Raw genomic sequence first — 17,824 nt, 5'->3', positions numbered from 1 at the left:
TGAGGAATTTGGACTCCTGTACTAAAAAGACAAATCCACTTGTCCCATCGACCTACTTAAGACTTTTTACTTATTTTATTCATAAATAAAACCAAGGTCCTTTCTGAGATCCAGTCTCCCCTCTGCCTCCCTCTGTGCCCAGCTGTGGTGGTCTCTCATCTGTCCTTCCTGAATGGGCTGCATACCCTACTTCCACAGGGTCACCGAGAAGGAAAGCCTTCCCTGATCTCCCCAAAGAGGCCAGGTCCTCCCATTCTAGACCTTTCCGTGCTTTTCCCCTCATCGTCTTATTTCTACAGTTGCTGGCTGGTTCCCTGGTTTACGGCTGACCCTCATAAGCCTGTGAGCTCCATGAGGGTAGGACCAAATTTATTATCCTTGCTGTTTGCTCTCTGGTACTTAGTACAGAGCTGGGCACCACAGAGGTGCTTAATAAATATTTACTGAATGAACCGATGAATGGATCCCACCTTCTGCACGAAACTTGAATTCCTGTAGCTTCTTTTCCTTGAAATTATCTTCTTCCATACTAATTAGGTCCAAAGATCAACAATTCGAAAGTGCTGTCTTCCACTTTCCAGATGATTTAAATTCCTTTGAATACCCCAGAGCAGGGTCATACATATTGTAGGATGTTGATTGATTGTAACATGCTTTTGTGTTTTTGTTTAATGCTAGTGAACGACAACTAAATTTCACTTTTAGTAATTTTTCACCTTTAGTCTTCTCCCCCTCATCCCTCATCGCCGCTATTTGCAAATTTACCTTGCCTCTTATAAAAGCTATAGTGGCGGGGTTTTGTTGTATTATTAAAGTCCGTGCTAATTTCCTCTCGATTACATTTGAAATTTTAAATTGGAAGGGAAACAGTAATCTCTCCCTTTTTATTTTTGCATTATTGCACCACCTAGTGGCTTATGTGTCTGTTACTCTGCGGTGGCCTTTGCTGATTTCCGATTCATCACAAATTCCACAAAAGGGAAATGCTGGGTACCTTTTTATGCTTTCAGATTGCATCCAGTGTCTGCCCACAGTTTATGTTACTAGGCAGAAACAGATTTGTTTGAAATGAGCCCAACTTTGTTTAATTCAGAATTTTAAAAAACGTTGCCCCATATCTGAAATTATCCATGTTACTGACAAAGGCAAACAATGCAGAGTTGGGGGAGGGGTGTGTCCTACACATTTTTTATGGACTGTCAACTTAAATCAGTTTATATAATAATGGTATGCAAGACCAAAGAATGAGGTGTTTTGTTTCTTTTTCTAAGTTTAGGAACAAAGCTGTTTCAACATCTGAACTTTTCCTTTCTTAAAAATTTTGTCATGAGAAAAAAATATTAGGAGAAGCCCAACTTTTAGTATACCTTGCTTTAATTTTACCTACTCTGTTTTATTATTAAGTCAAAGTCTTTATAGTAAGGCTTGATTTGCGTTTTCATTGTTTTTAATAGCTTGGCCTGGGGTCCCACATGTCATCTGGGTGGGAAGTGGATGTAGGAAGTCCCGCCTTTCCCCTTCCTGTCTCTGGTCCTGGCTGCCCCCTCCCCTTAATGGTGTGTGTTCTAGTGCCACCCAGAGTTCTTTGTTTTTCTTCCTCAATTTCCATGAGGTGCAGTGGACACTCCTTGTGCGAAAGGTACCATGCAGGAACCTATTCAGTTATCAAGTTTATGATATTTTAAATATGTAACAAATACTTAGGCAGTCAAAGCCATAAATTGTAAGCGCTTTCATCTTACCCATAGATTCATGTTTTAATGTAAAATTATTGTGTTTCTGACTGAGAGCTAGTCAAATTAGTGTTTTCAAAGTGTCATTTCCTAAATTGTATCAACACGCCTAGGAAAAATTTTGGGAGATCACCCAAAAGAGCCTTAAAGTATGGACACAAGCACTGTTTCTGTAAATAAGTAGTTTTCTTTTTTTCTTCTTCTCAAAATGGCATTTGAAAAACGCGGCATTTGACGCATCTTGGTGCAGACATGTATATTGCTAGGACTTCTCTTAAAAGTAATGGGTCCGTACATATGTTTATGTTCTTTCATCGAGAAGTACTACAAAATATGGGTTGTGGGGCCCCTCATGCACACCAGTGTTTGCCATGGTTTAGTTACAGGAAACAGTTTAAAAGACTGCTGGGGATATGGTTAATAAGTGATACACCAAATGTGGCTGTTTACAAGCTTAAATTAAGTTAAACATTCAGTTCCTTAATTGCAGTGTCCACATTTCCAGTTCTCAGCAGCCACAGGTGGCTAGTGACTGCCATTTGGGACCACCCAGCCACAGACTCTTGTCATCAGGGTGCAGAGTTCTGCTACAGAGCACTGCTAGACCCACGCTTCTGTGACTTAGATGGGCATATTCATCCCATGGGGGCTTTTGGTATAAATGCAGATTCGTACCAGCAGGCCCAAGATAAGCGCTGACATGTTGCATTTCTAACAAGCTCCCAGGTGCTGGCAACACAGTGTCTAAAGGTTAGGGTCTTTAAGTTCCTGCACTTACTCCCTGATTCTGATAGGAAAGGCATGTCGTTGAGGCTCAGGATGGTGTATGTAGGCTTACGGGCTTTCTGGGGATGAAGGAGGCACACTGATAATATGGCAGAAGCATCGTGTCGTCCTTTTCTGTGTGAGCCATTTCCTGAAGCCGCCTTGGGTCTGGGAGGGACAGTTTACATCGTGTGTTTCATACAGGGCCAACCCTGCTGGCAGGATTTAGCTGAGCACTCTAATAATTGGTTTTCTAACCTGCCTTTTGACAGTTTGTAATTTTCTCTTTTGGTGCCTGCCATGGGGTGGTGGTTTGTATGCATGTTTGTTTGTTTTGTTTGTTTGTTTTAAAGTGAAGCTGTGTTTTTATGTTATATAGGCTTAGGCTTAAAATCATAGAGTAGACAGGGCTGTGTCTGTGTTGCCAAATTAGCACCTTCCTTTTTGGCTTATTATTAATGGCTTCTTTGTAATTACAAATAAGAATGGTCTGTTTAGATTATAATTATACCTTACAGCTTAGTGCAGGGGTCGGCAAACTTTTGAGAAGGAAGAGCCAATCCTGTGCCTCCAAGTTTTGCGAGACCTATAAAACAAATGAAATCACCATGATGTGACTAATATCCTTTAGAAATTTTATAAATGAAACTATGATAGTTTTATTTTCATTTTCAATTTTACTTCAGAGCCACATGTACGTACCCAAAGAGCCACGTGGGGCTCGTGAGCGGCCTTTTGCCGACCCCTGGCTTAGTGTCTCAGAACTATGAACATAGAGGTCTTAAATGTAATTATCTGCTGATGCTTCTTTGCCTCATAGCTTGTTAAAATTGGACTCATGCAAGTCTGGATTCAGATCGGGCCAGCCACCTGCTAGCTGTAGGGCCATGTTCAAGTTTCTTAATATCTATATGACTTTATTTTTCTAGAGAAGTTTTAGGTTCACAGCAAGACTGGGGAAGGTAGAGAGATTTCCCATATACCCTCTGCCTCTACTCATGCACAGCCTCCACTTCTATCAACTTTCTCCAACCGGAGTGGTACATTTGTTACAGTTGATGAACCTATATTGACACGTCATTATCACCTAAAGTCCATAGCTTACATTACAGTTCACTCTTGATATTGTATATTATATGGATTTGGACAAATGTATAATGACATGTATCCCACCGTTATAATATCATACAGAGTATTTTCACTGCCCTAAAAATCTTCTGTGCTCTGCCTATTTATCTCTTCCTCCTTTTCACCCCTGGCAACCACTCATCTTTTTATTGTCTTCCTAGTTTTACCTTTTCCAGAATGTCACATAGTTGGACTCTTGCAGATATGTAGCCTTTTCAGATCGCTTCTTTCACTTAGTCATGCTTTTCAGTTTCCTTCATGTCTTTTTATGGCTTGATAGCTCATTTCTTTTTAGCACTGAATAATACTCCATTGTCTGGATACACTACAGTTTATTTGTCCATCCACCTACTGAAGGACATCTTGGTTGCTTCCAAGTTTTGGCAGTTATAAATAAAGCTGCTGCAAACCTTCGTGTGCAGATTTTTGTGTGGACATAAGTTTTCAACTCCTTTGGGTGAATACCAAGGAGCACAATTGCTGGGTGCCATGGTAACTGTATGTTTAGTTTTGTAAGAACCCATCAAACTGTTTTGCAAAGTGGCTGTGCCATTTTGCATTTTCACCATCAACGAATAAGAGTTCCTTTTGCACACATCCTCACTAGCATTTGGTGTTGTCCTTGTCCCAGTGTTTGGCCAATCGTCACTAGCTCACCGTGTTGTGGGCTTTCAATGAAAAACTGTACAGAGTCCTTGGTGTGGTGCTGTGCTGAGTGCTAATGACTGCCTTTCTTTCCAGTTCTCATAACCATTTTGTCTTCTGTTTTCAGGGTGGGTGTGTTTTAAGACTCCCAAGCTATAGATTAAGTTGTTTTGACATGTCTGTCCATGCTGAGAATGTAAAGCCCCTGTGTGTTATTAAACAGTTTACCTCCCAGCCACACCGAGAACTTGCAGTGTTTTGAACACACCTTGCTGGTTATCCCTCCTGGCTCTGACCGAGCTGTTCCCTCTCCTTAGACTGTCCACCCACCCAACCAGTCAGCCATTCTTCAGCACTGAGCTCATGTAGAGCTCTGTGGGAGGGAGGGCCTTCCCTGCGTTTAGGGCACATTCCCTCCCCGCCCCAGGGAATAACTCCCACCTGTGCCATCAGTTGCACAGTTTATGTCCTCGCCATTACCTCACCGCGCATCTGAATCCAGCCCCATAGTCCTTTTTCTTTCATGTGTGGAGTAACCTGGTTTCTCACCTCAGGGCCTTATGCATCTGCTGTTCCCTCTCCTTGGAGACCTGACCAGATTTTCTTACGATGACTTCTTCCTGATGTCACATCCCATGGCACTTACTGCTACCTGACGTTGTAATATATATTCACCTGTTTATTGTCTGTTTCCTCCATTAAAATCCTCCCTGTGAGGGAAGGATTGGGGCTCGTATCCCTCCAACAGCTAGAACAGGGCTTGATACATTAGAGGTGTTCCAGTAGTGTTGGTTGAATGAATGGGAGCCTTGTATATTTGTCTGAGGTTATAGTTCCTGAGGTGTGAGTATTGTCTGCATGTCCTGCTGCCCCACTGGACTGCGACTGCCTTAGGGTCATGACTCAGTGCACTTTTTCTTTCGGTGCACAGGGTGAGTTGCTGCTCAGGAAATAAATGTCTCTTGAATATGTGAATATGGAAGTTAGGACTCTGAGAAGTCAATCCCTAAATTCTTGAGATCTTCCCTTGGAGGCAGCTGTCCACCACAAAATGTCCCTTTGATGCCACTGGTAGAACAACTGCTAGTCGGGAATAGGCTGCAGTGGTTCTGATGGCCGTTCTCTCTGGCCCCGCCCCCTTCCCCTTTTCAGGGTTTTTGCTCTGTGCTGTTCTTTGGGCCCTTACCCCACCCCCACACACACCCTCAATTGTATTCATTGTTCAGACCTCATCTCAATGTCCTCTGGTTGGGAAACACCCTGCACTCCCCACCCACTCTGATGGGATCAGAGGCTGTGTTGCCAAGCTTCCAGAAGGCAGTGCTATACATGCATTGACCTTCATTTGATCTTCAGAGCTTGGCACCTTGCACTTGGTAAACATGTGTTGAATGAATGAGTAAAGAATTAGTGATAGTGTACTTGTACGCGTTCATAGCAGCATTACCCCACAATAGCCAAGAGGTGAAAGTAACCCATGTGTCCATCGGCAGATGGATGGATAAACAAAATGTGGTCTGTACATAGCAATGGAATACTATTCAGCCTTAGAAAGGAAGGAAGTTCTGACACAGGTTACAAGGCTAAGTGAAATAAACCAGACACAAAAAGACAAATACTTTATGATTCCACTTACATGAGGTATCCAGAGTAGTCAGATTCCTAGAAACAGAAAGTAGAATGATGGTTGCCTGGGGCTGAGAGGAGGGGGAAGTGGGGAGTTCTTTAATTGGTAACAGGTTTTCCGTTTTGCAAGATCAAAGAGTCCTGGAGAGTGGTTGCATAACAATGTGAATGGACCTGATGCTACTGAGCAGCACGCTTAGAAATGGTTAAATTATTTTATGTGTGTGTGTGTGTGTGTGTGTGTGTGTGTGTGTGTGTGTGTTTTAGCACAATTAAAAACAAGAATTCGTGCAGGGAGAAACTGATTTCTGGAATTCTTAAATTGTAGAATGCCTAAGATTTCTGGGCGGTATGCATAAATATAAGGCAAAGAAGTATTTATTTCCTCACCAGGGAAGCTCAAGTGATTTCCTAAGGACTGTCAGAGTGTGGGATTGAGCTGCCCTAAGCACGGGGGTGGGGCTCGGGCTCCCCCTCCCCCTGACACACACACACACACACACACACACACACACGGATTCTCCGCACCAGGGCCCAGTGAGCTAAGGAGTCTGGGCTGAGTCTGGCTGATGTGCAGGGAGCCTGCCTGCATCTACGCTTCCCCGTTGGAGTCCTGAGCATCGGCTCAGCTTCCTAGGGTCCTCCTTCAGCAGGGCTCCTTTGTACTTCTTGTTGTCCTCTTCAGTGGAACGTTTGAAAAACTTTCATTCGTTTCCCATCCTGTTTTGCTGTTGGAACACTTAGGAAGAACTTATTCTTGTTGAGTCCAGGGGAAGGCCGTGAACATTTCGAGTGCCTGTTCAGCACAAGCATTTTATAGAGGTTGTCTCATTTTGTGCAATTAGCCCCACTTTATAAAGAAGGAGACAGATATCGAAGGCCCACAGCTAAGTGACAGAACAGAGGTTGCACCCCAGACCTTCCGCCATTAAAACTCATATTCTTGCCTCTGTTCCAAGCTGCTTCCTATATGGTCTCCATTTTGTGGTCCAAGTTTATTGCATCTCCCAGCCTCAAACATATCGGATGGTGCCCTCCTCACTGGGAAACGCTCAGCCTGGTTCCTTGGTGTAACATATACTGCTGTGGTGAGAAGGACCCCGAGACCGTGCTTCCCAACTCCCACACCCAACTCTCAAATACCAGGCGGCCCTGGAAATCTTACCTAGATGTTCTGAGACCTAAAATGTGTTCTCCAACACTCCCTAAGTGGGACAAAGAAAAAAGCAGATAGCAGGGCTCCTTGTTTTTCTTTTATCTGCTAAATGTACAGAAAGGTTGGAGGGGAAACTGCTGAGTGAGCACTCTGTCCCCTGAGTTGGCTCTGAGTTGCACCAACTCCCCACGTCTTATCTTCCTCTGGAGTGCAGGCCTAGCTGTCTCCAAGGATGTGAAACATCTTATCTTCATACCTTTTAATTTCTATGTAACATTAGTAATTCACTTCACCTGAAACATTACCAGTTTATTTCCAGCCAGCTTACCCTGTGTGTGTGTGTGTGTGTGTGTGTGTGTGTGTGTCTATATAAAGAAATACTCCTGCAAACATTCCTTTCTATAGTATTGCTCTAAAGTGTCCTACTTACTTAATTTCTATTTAGATACTGAATCATTTTCTATGTCTAAAAGGAATATTTACTGTGCTTCTCCAGTGCCCTCACACAGGAGTGAGGGAGGAACAAAAACTGTGAAAGTGATGCACACTCAGACTGCTTTCTTCCCCCCCCCCACCCTCACAAGTGGTGCTTTTCAAAGCGTTTGGCGTCCCTGCTGTATGAATGTGTCACTTAGTGAGATGACAACAGGATTTGCTGGGAATGTGGGCCACTATTGTATCCGCCTTCCGTGTAACCGTAACCACGTGGAGTGATGGCCGTGGGTGAGCAGCCGGGGTGTAGGCAGCGGCCTGGCTGATGGCTCCCCCAAAGGCCATGAAGACTGCTCAGGTCCTGCAGAGGATGTGGACACAGACTGTTAAAAAGTTGGGGAGATTGAGAGGCCATGTGAGTTCTCCCAGCTCTTTTCTTTCCCAGCCTTGCCTTTCAGGAAGTGGGGACTGAGGGGAGCTGCAAGATTCCTGCCGCAGCGACTGCTTTCTCTTCTGGTTTATTTGTGCTCCTGGCAGCTTTCAGTAACAAATTATAAGCTGCAGGTTGTAGTCAGTGGTGGGGTTTTTTTGGTTTTTTTTTAAACGCTTGTCTCATTTTTAGCAGACGTATGTGGAACTGTTCACTGCTGATGGGATTTATGAGTCAAAGGCTGCTGTTTTCCAGGTGCTGGGAATGTGGAAGCCAGCGTTGCTTCCCAGGAATAACTTACTACACTGCCTCTTATAAGATGCTTGTTTGTGAATTTCTGGCTGGGCGTAGAACTCGTTGCTTCCTTATGCTGCAGAAATCTTTATTCTTATGTCTACGCTTCTGAGTTACAGGAAAAAAAGTTTTCCACATGTTCTTTTTTCCTTCTTAACAGTGTGAACAAATGTGGTACTGTAATATGTGTGTTTACTTTTGTGGCTTGGGATTTTTATCAAGCGTGTCCCTGAAGGGCCAGTTTCAACTAATCTTTAGCTTTAGCTTTGGCGTCCATCACTGAGAAGCAGCAGTTTGTGGATAAAAAGCCTAAAAGTTGCCTGCTGAGGGGGAATTAGGGCACTGAAGACTTTTGGTATCTGCCCTTCTTGTTGGTTTTTAACACTTATCCATATTCTTTGTATAAAATATAGGGCTTTACCTTTGTGGCCAAGATTTTTCAAAGGAAAGAGACTTTATAACAACGAGACGATATTTTAAAAGGACAGATCAAATAACTATTTGTCTTGGTCCATTTCTCTTCATTTTTTGCAGAAATACCTTTCACAAGCTGTTAACACAAAGCTTTTTTACTTACGGTAGAAAAATTAGCTCGCTTAATTTTTCAAGTCCTCTAGGAAGGACTCTTGATGATACCGAGGGGGTTATTCTACTTACATGAAAAGTGAAAGCGATGAAAGGAAACTGGTAAGAAGCACACGGAAGGCCTTCCTGGGGCCTGGAATTTTGATTCTGGGAGTGAAAAGAGACTTGTACTCCTATATTTTGCTGCTCCCTCGGAGCTAGCCTGGTTGTCCACCTTTCTTTCCTTTCCATGCCATCCACGCACCTCTCTCACATTAATGCTGCCATCCTCTGCCTTGCCCTCCCTCTAGTCGAAATGATCCTATTGTCTTCTCTTCCACTTTGCAAAATCTGTACTGCATTAAAAAATATTTAGTGTAAGGTCCTTGGCCAGGAATCAGGTACCCCCTTGATATTGACTCATGTATTCCCCCCACCCCCACCCCATAGTTTTTAATTTACGAATTGTTTGGTACACATAAAAGTATTAAAAAGCATTATATATCTAAATCATGAAGCATAATTATAAAACTAACCCCAATGAGCTCATCACACATACCCACGGACCTGCTCCCAAGACGGACACAGACCTTTGTAGTCTAACCTATTGTACCCTACCTCATTCCTGGGTCACTTCAAAGTGAATTTTGTGTTTTTCATTTTTTTGCTTTTTCTTCACAGTGTTACCATACACACATGCATGCATACATACACACAAACATCCCTCAGTAAAAGATTAGCTTTGTTGGCTTTTTTTTTCCATTGGGGTAAAAACTGCATAACCTAAAATTTACGATCTTAACCATTCTTAAGTATACAGGGCAGTAGTGCTAAGTATATTCACATTGTTGGGCAACATTGTTTGCTTTTTGAACTGTATAAAAATGCACACTCCATAAATTCTTCTAGGATGTTTTTCACTGAATGTGATGTTTGAGATGCATATGTATGGTATGTGTGGCTCTAGTTTGCTTTTGTGGAGGTCTGACATTGCATGTTAATAATATATCACAATGTATGTGTCCGCTTTGCTCTTGATTGCTATTTGGGTTGTTTCTAGGTTTTGGCTGTTGAGGACACTTAATTCTATGAATATTCTCTATGTGCATCCTTGCATACATATTCACACATTTCTCCTGGGCCTCTGTCTAGGAGAGGAATCACAGCGTTGTGGAATATGGAATATCTTTAATCCTGCGATACGTGTGCTCTTCCTATGACTCTGTATGTTAAGCTCCCCAAATGCTAAGCAGCTGCCCGCCGGTATTCACACAGGGGGTCTGACTATTGATAGGGACTCTGATCTGTGCACAACCCAGCACAGGTTGGGTGGGGCCCAAGCCCAGAGACTCAGTTTGAAAGGCGTGAGCGCAGTTCTCAGCCAAGCTGCTGCACCGCTGGCAGCCTGACCCCAGAGAGGTGTGCGGAGCTGATGTTCTGAGGAATACATGTGATTATGTGGGGTGCTCTGTGTTTCTGAAAAGATAATACTGTATATATTGTAGAAGAGGCAGGGAAGACACTTAGTGATTTGCTTTGGGGGCACACCATGGTTGGTAAACTACACATGGGCTTTGGCTGTTTTATTCACCAGTGTATCCCAAGTGCCATGAACCATATGCTTGGCACGTAGCAAGTGCTCAATAAATATTTTTGAATGAGTGAATGAATGAATGCATGATGAGTGAGTGAATAAATGAATGAAGGGTTTCCTCTGAGAACTTTGCAAAAGGTCACAGCCCTGAGGACTAAATACACGTAGTTATGGTATGTTTTTAATGCTCAAAGGAGGTATTAAAATTTATTGTTACTCCAATTTCCTCACTTTTAAAGTTAAGATTTTAAATGTATCACTTATTTTAACAGAACATATGTTCTTTTAATATGATGTTTAAGTAGTTGATGGTTTATGTCACAATGTATTAACCCTGGGTAAGAAAGAGGCCCCTTAAATCAGAGGTCTTTAGGCACCTGGAAAAGTCTGATTGATTGGTGAGGTCTTTAGGCACCTGGAAAAGTCTGATTGATTAAAAATTTGCTTCAGTCCTGTTGTAGTCTTGGTGGAGATTGATCCTCTCTAGCAAATTTAATGTAAATTACACCTCTAGGCAGCACAGGAATACTTAAAGACAGTATAATCTTATTATGGAAGGACAGTGAATTTTAAAAGCCAGGTTTCTACTTGGGTAATACTTTAAAATAAAATTTTGTAGCAATTCATTTGTTTGGCTAAATAATAAAAGTATTTAATTTCAAAACCTTGAAAAGGGAGTTTGCTGTTTTAATTTTTAAAATAAAAATGTCTTCTAATATTAATGTGCTCATATAAAAATATTCTCTTCCATACCACAGCTCCTGGGGAAATTTAATATTTTTTGTTATTTATTCTTCCAGTCTTTTCCTGATATGCTTATATAAATATATATATGAAAACAATAATGTTTTGTATCTTGATTTTTTTTCCCCTCCAATAACCATTTAAGTATAGATTTCTATATATACAACCAATCTCCTTTAATTGGACATTTCATAATTATGTCTATTGAAAGAATTATAAGCAGCTGTAAAAAAATTTATCCATATGTCTTTGTGCAAATATTTCTGTAGAATAAATTTCTAGAAGTGGAATTGATTGATAAGGGTTATGCAGATTTTATATTTTGATACATATTGGCAATTTGCTCCCTGGAAGGTTTGTACTAATTTATATTCCCATTGCTCCCACCCACAGTGGACAGACCAGAAAATATAAAACTAACTCTCTGTAACAGAAAACACAATCATCATGATGAACAAACTTTTTAAAAGACTGAAAGATTGATGGAAGTTACATAATTATTTTCATTCCCCATGTATTTCATTGTGTTGGTTTATTTAACCTAAATATCATTCCCTTTTTGGACGCTTGTGGTCCGCTCAACCCCCTAGCAATGTTTAATCCCAGAGGTTAGTTTTTTCCTGCTGATTTTTAAGTAAATATTTTGGGGAGGATGCTGTGAGAGATATATATATATATATATATATATATATACACATTTTTTAAAAATGTGTGGGGAAATAATTATATTTAAAGAAGAGTTGGCCACTGTATTTATTTTACCACAACTTCAAAAATAATTCAGTTTGTTGACACTTGCCAGCCATAAGGCAGAGTAAAGTGCGGAGGAGGTGATCCATGCTAGTAAGCTCATTTCCAGGTGGTAGTGGGTTGATTTTTACTAAGGCTGCATTGAAACCAAGGTGCCGAGGAGTTAGGAGGTGTTCTGTGGAAATGGAAAGGAGTGATCTATTCTGATGAACTGTGTTCTGCTTACTAGTTCCCTTTAAGAAAACATTTTTTTTTAATAGAAAACTTTATTAAAATCTTGGAAAACTTGGGTTATATTGGCACACATTGGAAAATACTCTTAAACATAGACGACAAAATTCCAGAGAAGAATAGGTAGGAAAACGCCTAGAACACCAGACCAGAGGCACCTGAGTTTCCAGCCTGACCACCTCAGGTGTGCTATCGAAGAAGCACAGGGCCACTCAGTGTACTAGAAATTTCCTTAATCAGCGTCTTCATCATCTTAATTGAGTGCTAAATGGATAGTGTATCCATCTCTTCGTTTATTGAAAAGAAAACCTTTTGAGTGCCTATTCTGTGTGCCAAAGACAATTCTCAGAGATATGGGACAAAAGTGAATGAGGGAGATATAAAAATGTCACCTGAAAATCCACTTTCATTTTTTTTTTTTAATTGAGAAACAGTAGTCATTGTGAACAAAAATAATTGGGGCGATTTACATAATTTAGATTGTAATCTTTTGGAATATTTACATATTTCATTGTGTTGCTGTGCCTTAATTTAGCCTAAACATCACCCCTTCCTTGATGGTAATGCTCCCCCACCACCATAGCACCCAGGCCCAGGTGTGCTGGGACACAGATCCTGGTTCTTACCTTATCTCGGTACCATTTTATGTTTTCTTTTTAACCCCCTCGGTGATTTGAATTCTGTTTTTTGTTTTGTTTTGTTTTAAGATTTTATTGGGGAATTGGGGGAGGGGAACAGACAAGTTGCTGTCGTTTTGTTCTTCAGTCTAGTTGTGGAGGACGTCGCTTCCCTGGCCCATGTTGGTATTATCATTGCGCTCTTCCCGGGTGAGGCAGATCGGTCACCAGCCTCTGGACGGCCGCTCACAGCGGCTCTTGGCAGCTCATGCCGGCTGCCGGCCACACACAGTTGCTTATGGCAGCTCACTGCAGCAGGGGCTGCAGCCTACGCCGTCGCTGGAACTCATGGCAGCCCAGCTCCAGGTCAAGCTGTTGTTCACCATCTTAGCTGTAGAGGGCGCAGTGTCACTGGCCCCCATGTGGGATCCGAACCGGGGTCCTGCTGCTCAGAGCTGGCATCCCAAGCCAGCTCTTAACCAACGCGCCACTCGGCGGGCCCTGAATTTTGTTTTTTAATGTTTAATTTTTAAAGAGAATTCTGATCTCTTGGAGCCAGATGGCATCAGCTCTGGAAATGTCCCCAAACTGAGTGCATGTGGGGAGGGGAGGAAATAAAGGTTTATAAATTCCTCTCAATTTCAGTAATCAGTTATGGCCACTCAAGAGCAGGCTGGATTACCTTTCTACTGTACAAACAAAATTGCCTTTTCCTAACCCCCTTCTGCCAAAGGCAACAAAAGATCTGCTCCAGTATGTCAGTTGATAGAATTGCCTTTTGTGCTAAGCTCCTTTCCCCCCAAACCTAAGAGTTTGTTTTGTTTTTTTTTTTCATTTTATTTTTCCCTTTGCTATTTTAGAAGTTATGTACTCTATTCGGATAGTGGTTACCCCAGAAATTTTAACATGTAGATTTAATTCAGTGAAGTTCAAAATTAATCAACAGTTTAACTCTGCTTCTAAATAAAACATTTCAAATAATCATGTTCAAGTTTTCTGGATTTGCATACTATTTTGCCCATTGCTTTAGTTCTATCTTATTTAACTGTCACAAATTGTACATTGTTACTATAGTTGAATACAGCCAATATGTGTTCAGGTGTGTTTACATTCCTTCTTGCATTTTAGGTCTTGTGGGATTAGTTTTCTAATTTTATCCTTTGGAAATTGCTGGTCTATGGTAATAATCTGTCCCAGTTTTATTTTGTTTTTTGTTTTTTTAATGTCTTTTCTGCCCTCTAAATCAACAGATTTTTTTAAAAAAAGATTTTATTGGGGAATTAGGGGAGAGAACAGTGGTTGGGGGAATCGGGGAAGGGGAACAGACAAGTTGCTGTCCATTTGTTCTTCAGTCTAGTTGTGGAGAACATTGCTTCACTGGCCCATGTTGGTATTGTGGTCATTGCACTCTTCCCGGGTGAGGCAGATCAGTCACTGGCCGTTGGACGGCTGCTCACGGTGGCTCATAGCAGCTCGCGCCAGCTGCCGGCAGCCGGCCACTCATGGTAGCTTACGGCAGCCCACCGACAGCCCACTGCAGCCTACGCCGTCACGGGTGACTCACAGCAGCCCAGCTCCAGGTCGAGCTGTTGTTCACCATCTCAGCTGTAGAGGGCACAGTGTCACTGGCCCATGTGGGATCCAAACCGGGGCCCTGCTGCTCAGAGCTCGCGCTCACAGGCCAACTCTTAACCAACAAGCCACTCGGCCAGCTGAACAGATGTTGTTTTAAAGATATTATTCTACTGACTTCAGGCTTCTATTACTGCTGTTTAGAAATTGGCTGTTATTCTCATTGATGCTCTTTTATTAGTAATCTCTTCTGTCTAGCTGCTGTCAAGTCTCTAGATCTGCAGTGAGATTACCATGTTTAAAAGTGTTTTTCTTTTCTTTTAAAAAATTTACCTTGTTTGTCATGTACTGGGCTTCCTGAACCTGAAACAGCTTTAATTATGGAAGAGCCATTATGTCTTCAAGTATTGCATCTCTCCTACACGTTCTCATCATCTTCATGAAATCTGATCAGACACACTATAAGACATTTCTCACTCTTCTTTAATATGTCTCACTTTTCTAATGCTTTATGCTGTATTATGGGTAATTTCCTTACATCCGTCTTCCAATTCATTAATTAGCATCTTCAACTATGTGTAGCATGCGGTTTAATCCATTGTTTATCACATTTTAATTACCACATTTTTTCATTCCTACAAATTTTACTTGTTTTTGTTTTTTTTTTTCAGATTTGCTTGGTCGTTTTTGATGGTCTCTTGTTCTTTCATTATACTTTCAATATCCCTTTTTAATTTTTTATGATAAACCTATGATGCATATTTGACATACTTTTTTTGGTCTGTGACTGATATTTCCAATAGTTACCATCTTTGATTCTGCACTTTTAAAATTTCTTTTAACTCTCACTCATGGTGTCTCATGTGTGTGTTTAAATTGTGAACTCATGTTCCTCAGTTGCTTATCTCGGAGATTCTTTGAAGCCTGTGTATTAGTGAGTTCTTTGGAGAGAATTTGCATCTGCCCCTGTGTACTGGGGTACTACCAGTGCAGAAGCACTTTGGGCTGGGAATGGTTTTTTTGTGGGGGAGAGGTGCATGGTTGCATCCAGAATATGAATTTCAGTCCCAGACCTTTGTGAGAACAGGTCTGGTGATATCCCCAGGGAGATATTTTTTAGTTTTTTCCACTCTACCCAGAGCCAAGGATGAGACTTGCGAGTGTCCCTGCCACCTCCATCTGCCTGGTGGTGTTTTCTCCCCACATGTGTATCTGCTTTAATCTGATCTCCACCCTGTTTGGATCCTACAGTTTGTCTCTCTTCCCAGCCTCCTGTTTAAATGCCTGTTTCAGTACTGGCTTATCTCTCCGGCTTAAGCTTTCTTGGCATTTCTAGCCTTCAAGGATTTCCCCTCAAAGGCAGACTGCATTATTGGATTATCATTTTAAAAATGATATCCACTGTTTTCTAGTTTTTCTAGGCATCTATTTTGGAATATTGTTAGAAACTGAAGCCCCAGTGGTGTATTTATGCAGGCATTTTCATCTTTCATACCCAGCAATACTGATGGAAAAAAAGTGTCTCACAGATTACCCAATTGGTCACTTTCTGTGATTAAGGCCACAGGCTCCTTGAGACATAAAAATGCAGAAAACTTACCTAAGAGATTACCTTTGAGAAGAGGAGGAAGGAGTGGTAAAAAAAAAAAAAAAAAAGAAGAAAAATGTCTGTTTGAAACTATCTAATTCTCTTTTTAAGGGATTTTATAATGACAATATTTTGGAGTGGTGATAATAAAAAGACTCAACACTTAATATTTTATTCTTTTTAGGGTATCTGTCTCACTACATATTTTACTAATTTTCCAGTTAAGACTTGCCATTTCATTGAAGGAGAGTGTGTTTGAAAGTAGGTGGCATACTGTTCCTAAAAAGCATCGACTCTTTTTGGTATATTCAAAGTGTAAGCTGGACTTTATATATTGAGCTATTTTGAATTATAGTTTTATTTCTAGTATTGAAATGTTTGTGGTTTTAATCAACTTGGTTTTGCTTCTTTTCAAACAGGCCCCAGGCATGGAAGAACTGATATGGGAACAGTACACTGTGACCCTACAGAAGGTGAGTGCCACACGTCTCATGTGTGCTGCAGCCATGTTCCTGAGCTCCCAGATCATGGCTCTTGTTTCTTGTTGCCCCGACGCAGTGTCTTTCCCCTTGAGGTGGATAATACTTTATAGGTACTGTCTGGCAATAATTACCACATTAACAAAGGTTGTTTGCATGCTGTTACTTTTTGTTTTTGGTTAAGGTCTCTATAATATAGAAAAATTCATATGTTATATAGGTTAAATTTTAATTATAACTTACCACCCCCTACTTGAGTTTTAAGTCCAAACTAAATTTTAAAACTTTAATTTAGCGATCAGGTGACATGGATTGTTTTCTTTGTCCCATTCCTGATTATATTAAGAGGTATCAAGTTAATCAGATTTTTGGACATACTCCCCCAGTGGGATTGAAAGTAGAAGTTATGCCACATGTAAATATATTTTCCTTTGTTTTTAGAGTCATTTCACAGGTATTGCCCCTCTTGATTAAATGAAGTGATACAAACAGCTTCCAGTACAGGGAGTCCAGCACATAATCGTTGCTTAATGTTAGCTCTGTGCCTTTTTATTCTGACAGCAAAGTTCGAGGTAGGCACGCTAGGTGTGAGCGCCGCTCCAAACAAGTGTAGCCACCAACAGACAGTGTGTGAGTGATTTGTGTGCAGCTGAGCTGGGCTAGAACTTATGGTCCCCAAGTTTTATTTCCATCAAGCTGCCTTGGTCAGCATCTCTGTGATCCTCCTGGGCCGTGAAGAGGTCTTATTCCTGCACTGAATCCCTCCAGCCTATGTCGCTTCCTAGAAGGATTATAAATTCCTTATATGGAGTCTTCCTTCTTCAACTTCGGGCCCTATCTTCAGTGAAAATTTGGTTTCTGAATCAATATGTATTAAATTAATCCAGATAGAAAAAAACAGATCAGTGCTCAGGTGCTGGAACTTCTGGGGCGATAATCAGTTTCTTCAGTTAGGGGTCCCCCCCTCCGTAGGTCTTATTTTTCAGTTCTAGTCATCTTGTGATGCTTCTTTGATGCCCCTTCCGCCAGCATTTCACGTGCCCTTTGAGTCATGGACCCCAAAACGGCAAAAGTGAAAGACATTTTAGGCCTAGTATAGAAGATGGAGTTACCTCTGCATAAAAAACCAGGTACCAGGTGATGGTGCTGCCAAAACCAAAGTCATTCAATTAATGGACAACAATCCAGCCTGTTTTACGTTGATTATTGATAGTCATCAGTGGACATAGTGGGCCCCATATGGGAACTTTTCCTGGAGGGAAAGTTTTCTTTTATTCTCTGAGTAGATTTTTATATACCGTATTTGCCGGCGTATAAGACGACTGGGCGTATAAGACGACCCCCTAACATTTCCACTCAAAATACAGAGTTTGTTATATAATCGCCGTATAAGACTACCCCCTCTTCCGCACACCTTCCACACACCAAATAAAAGGTAAAACAATATCAGATTTGATTTGGCCCACTGAAGTGCAA

The 17,824-nt window shown here is 41.3% G+C and overlaps 1 protein-coding gene across 1 annotated transcript in view; it reads left to right on the top strand.

Annotated features, from left to right (window-relative positions):
- TJP2 (tight junction protein 2) overlaps positions 1 to 17,824 on the top strand; it is a 119,525-nt gene that overhangs the window by 47,763 nt on the left and 53,938 nt on the right. The window contains exon 3 of the mRNA XM_019661087.1: positions 16,289 to 16,342. Within this exon, the coding sequence (XP_019516632.1) occupies positions 16,289 to 16,342 (54 nt within the window). The remainder of the gene's footprint in view (positions 1 to 16,288; positions 16,343 to 17,824) is intronic.

This window comes from Hipposideros armiger, unplaced genomic scaffold, assembly GCF_001890085.2.
Source record: "Hipposideros armiger isolate ML-2016 unplaced genomic scaffold, ASM189008v1 scaffold_335, whole genome shotgun sequence".
In the NCBI taxonomy this organism is placed as follows: Eukaryota; Metazoa; Chordata; class Mammalia; order Chiroptera; family Hipposideridae; genus Hipposideros; species Hipposideros armiger.
The sequence above is the reverse complement of the archived record's forward strand: the minus strand, read 5'-3'. Positions and strand labels throughout refer to the sequence as shown.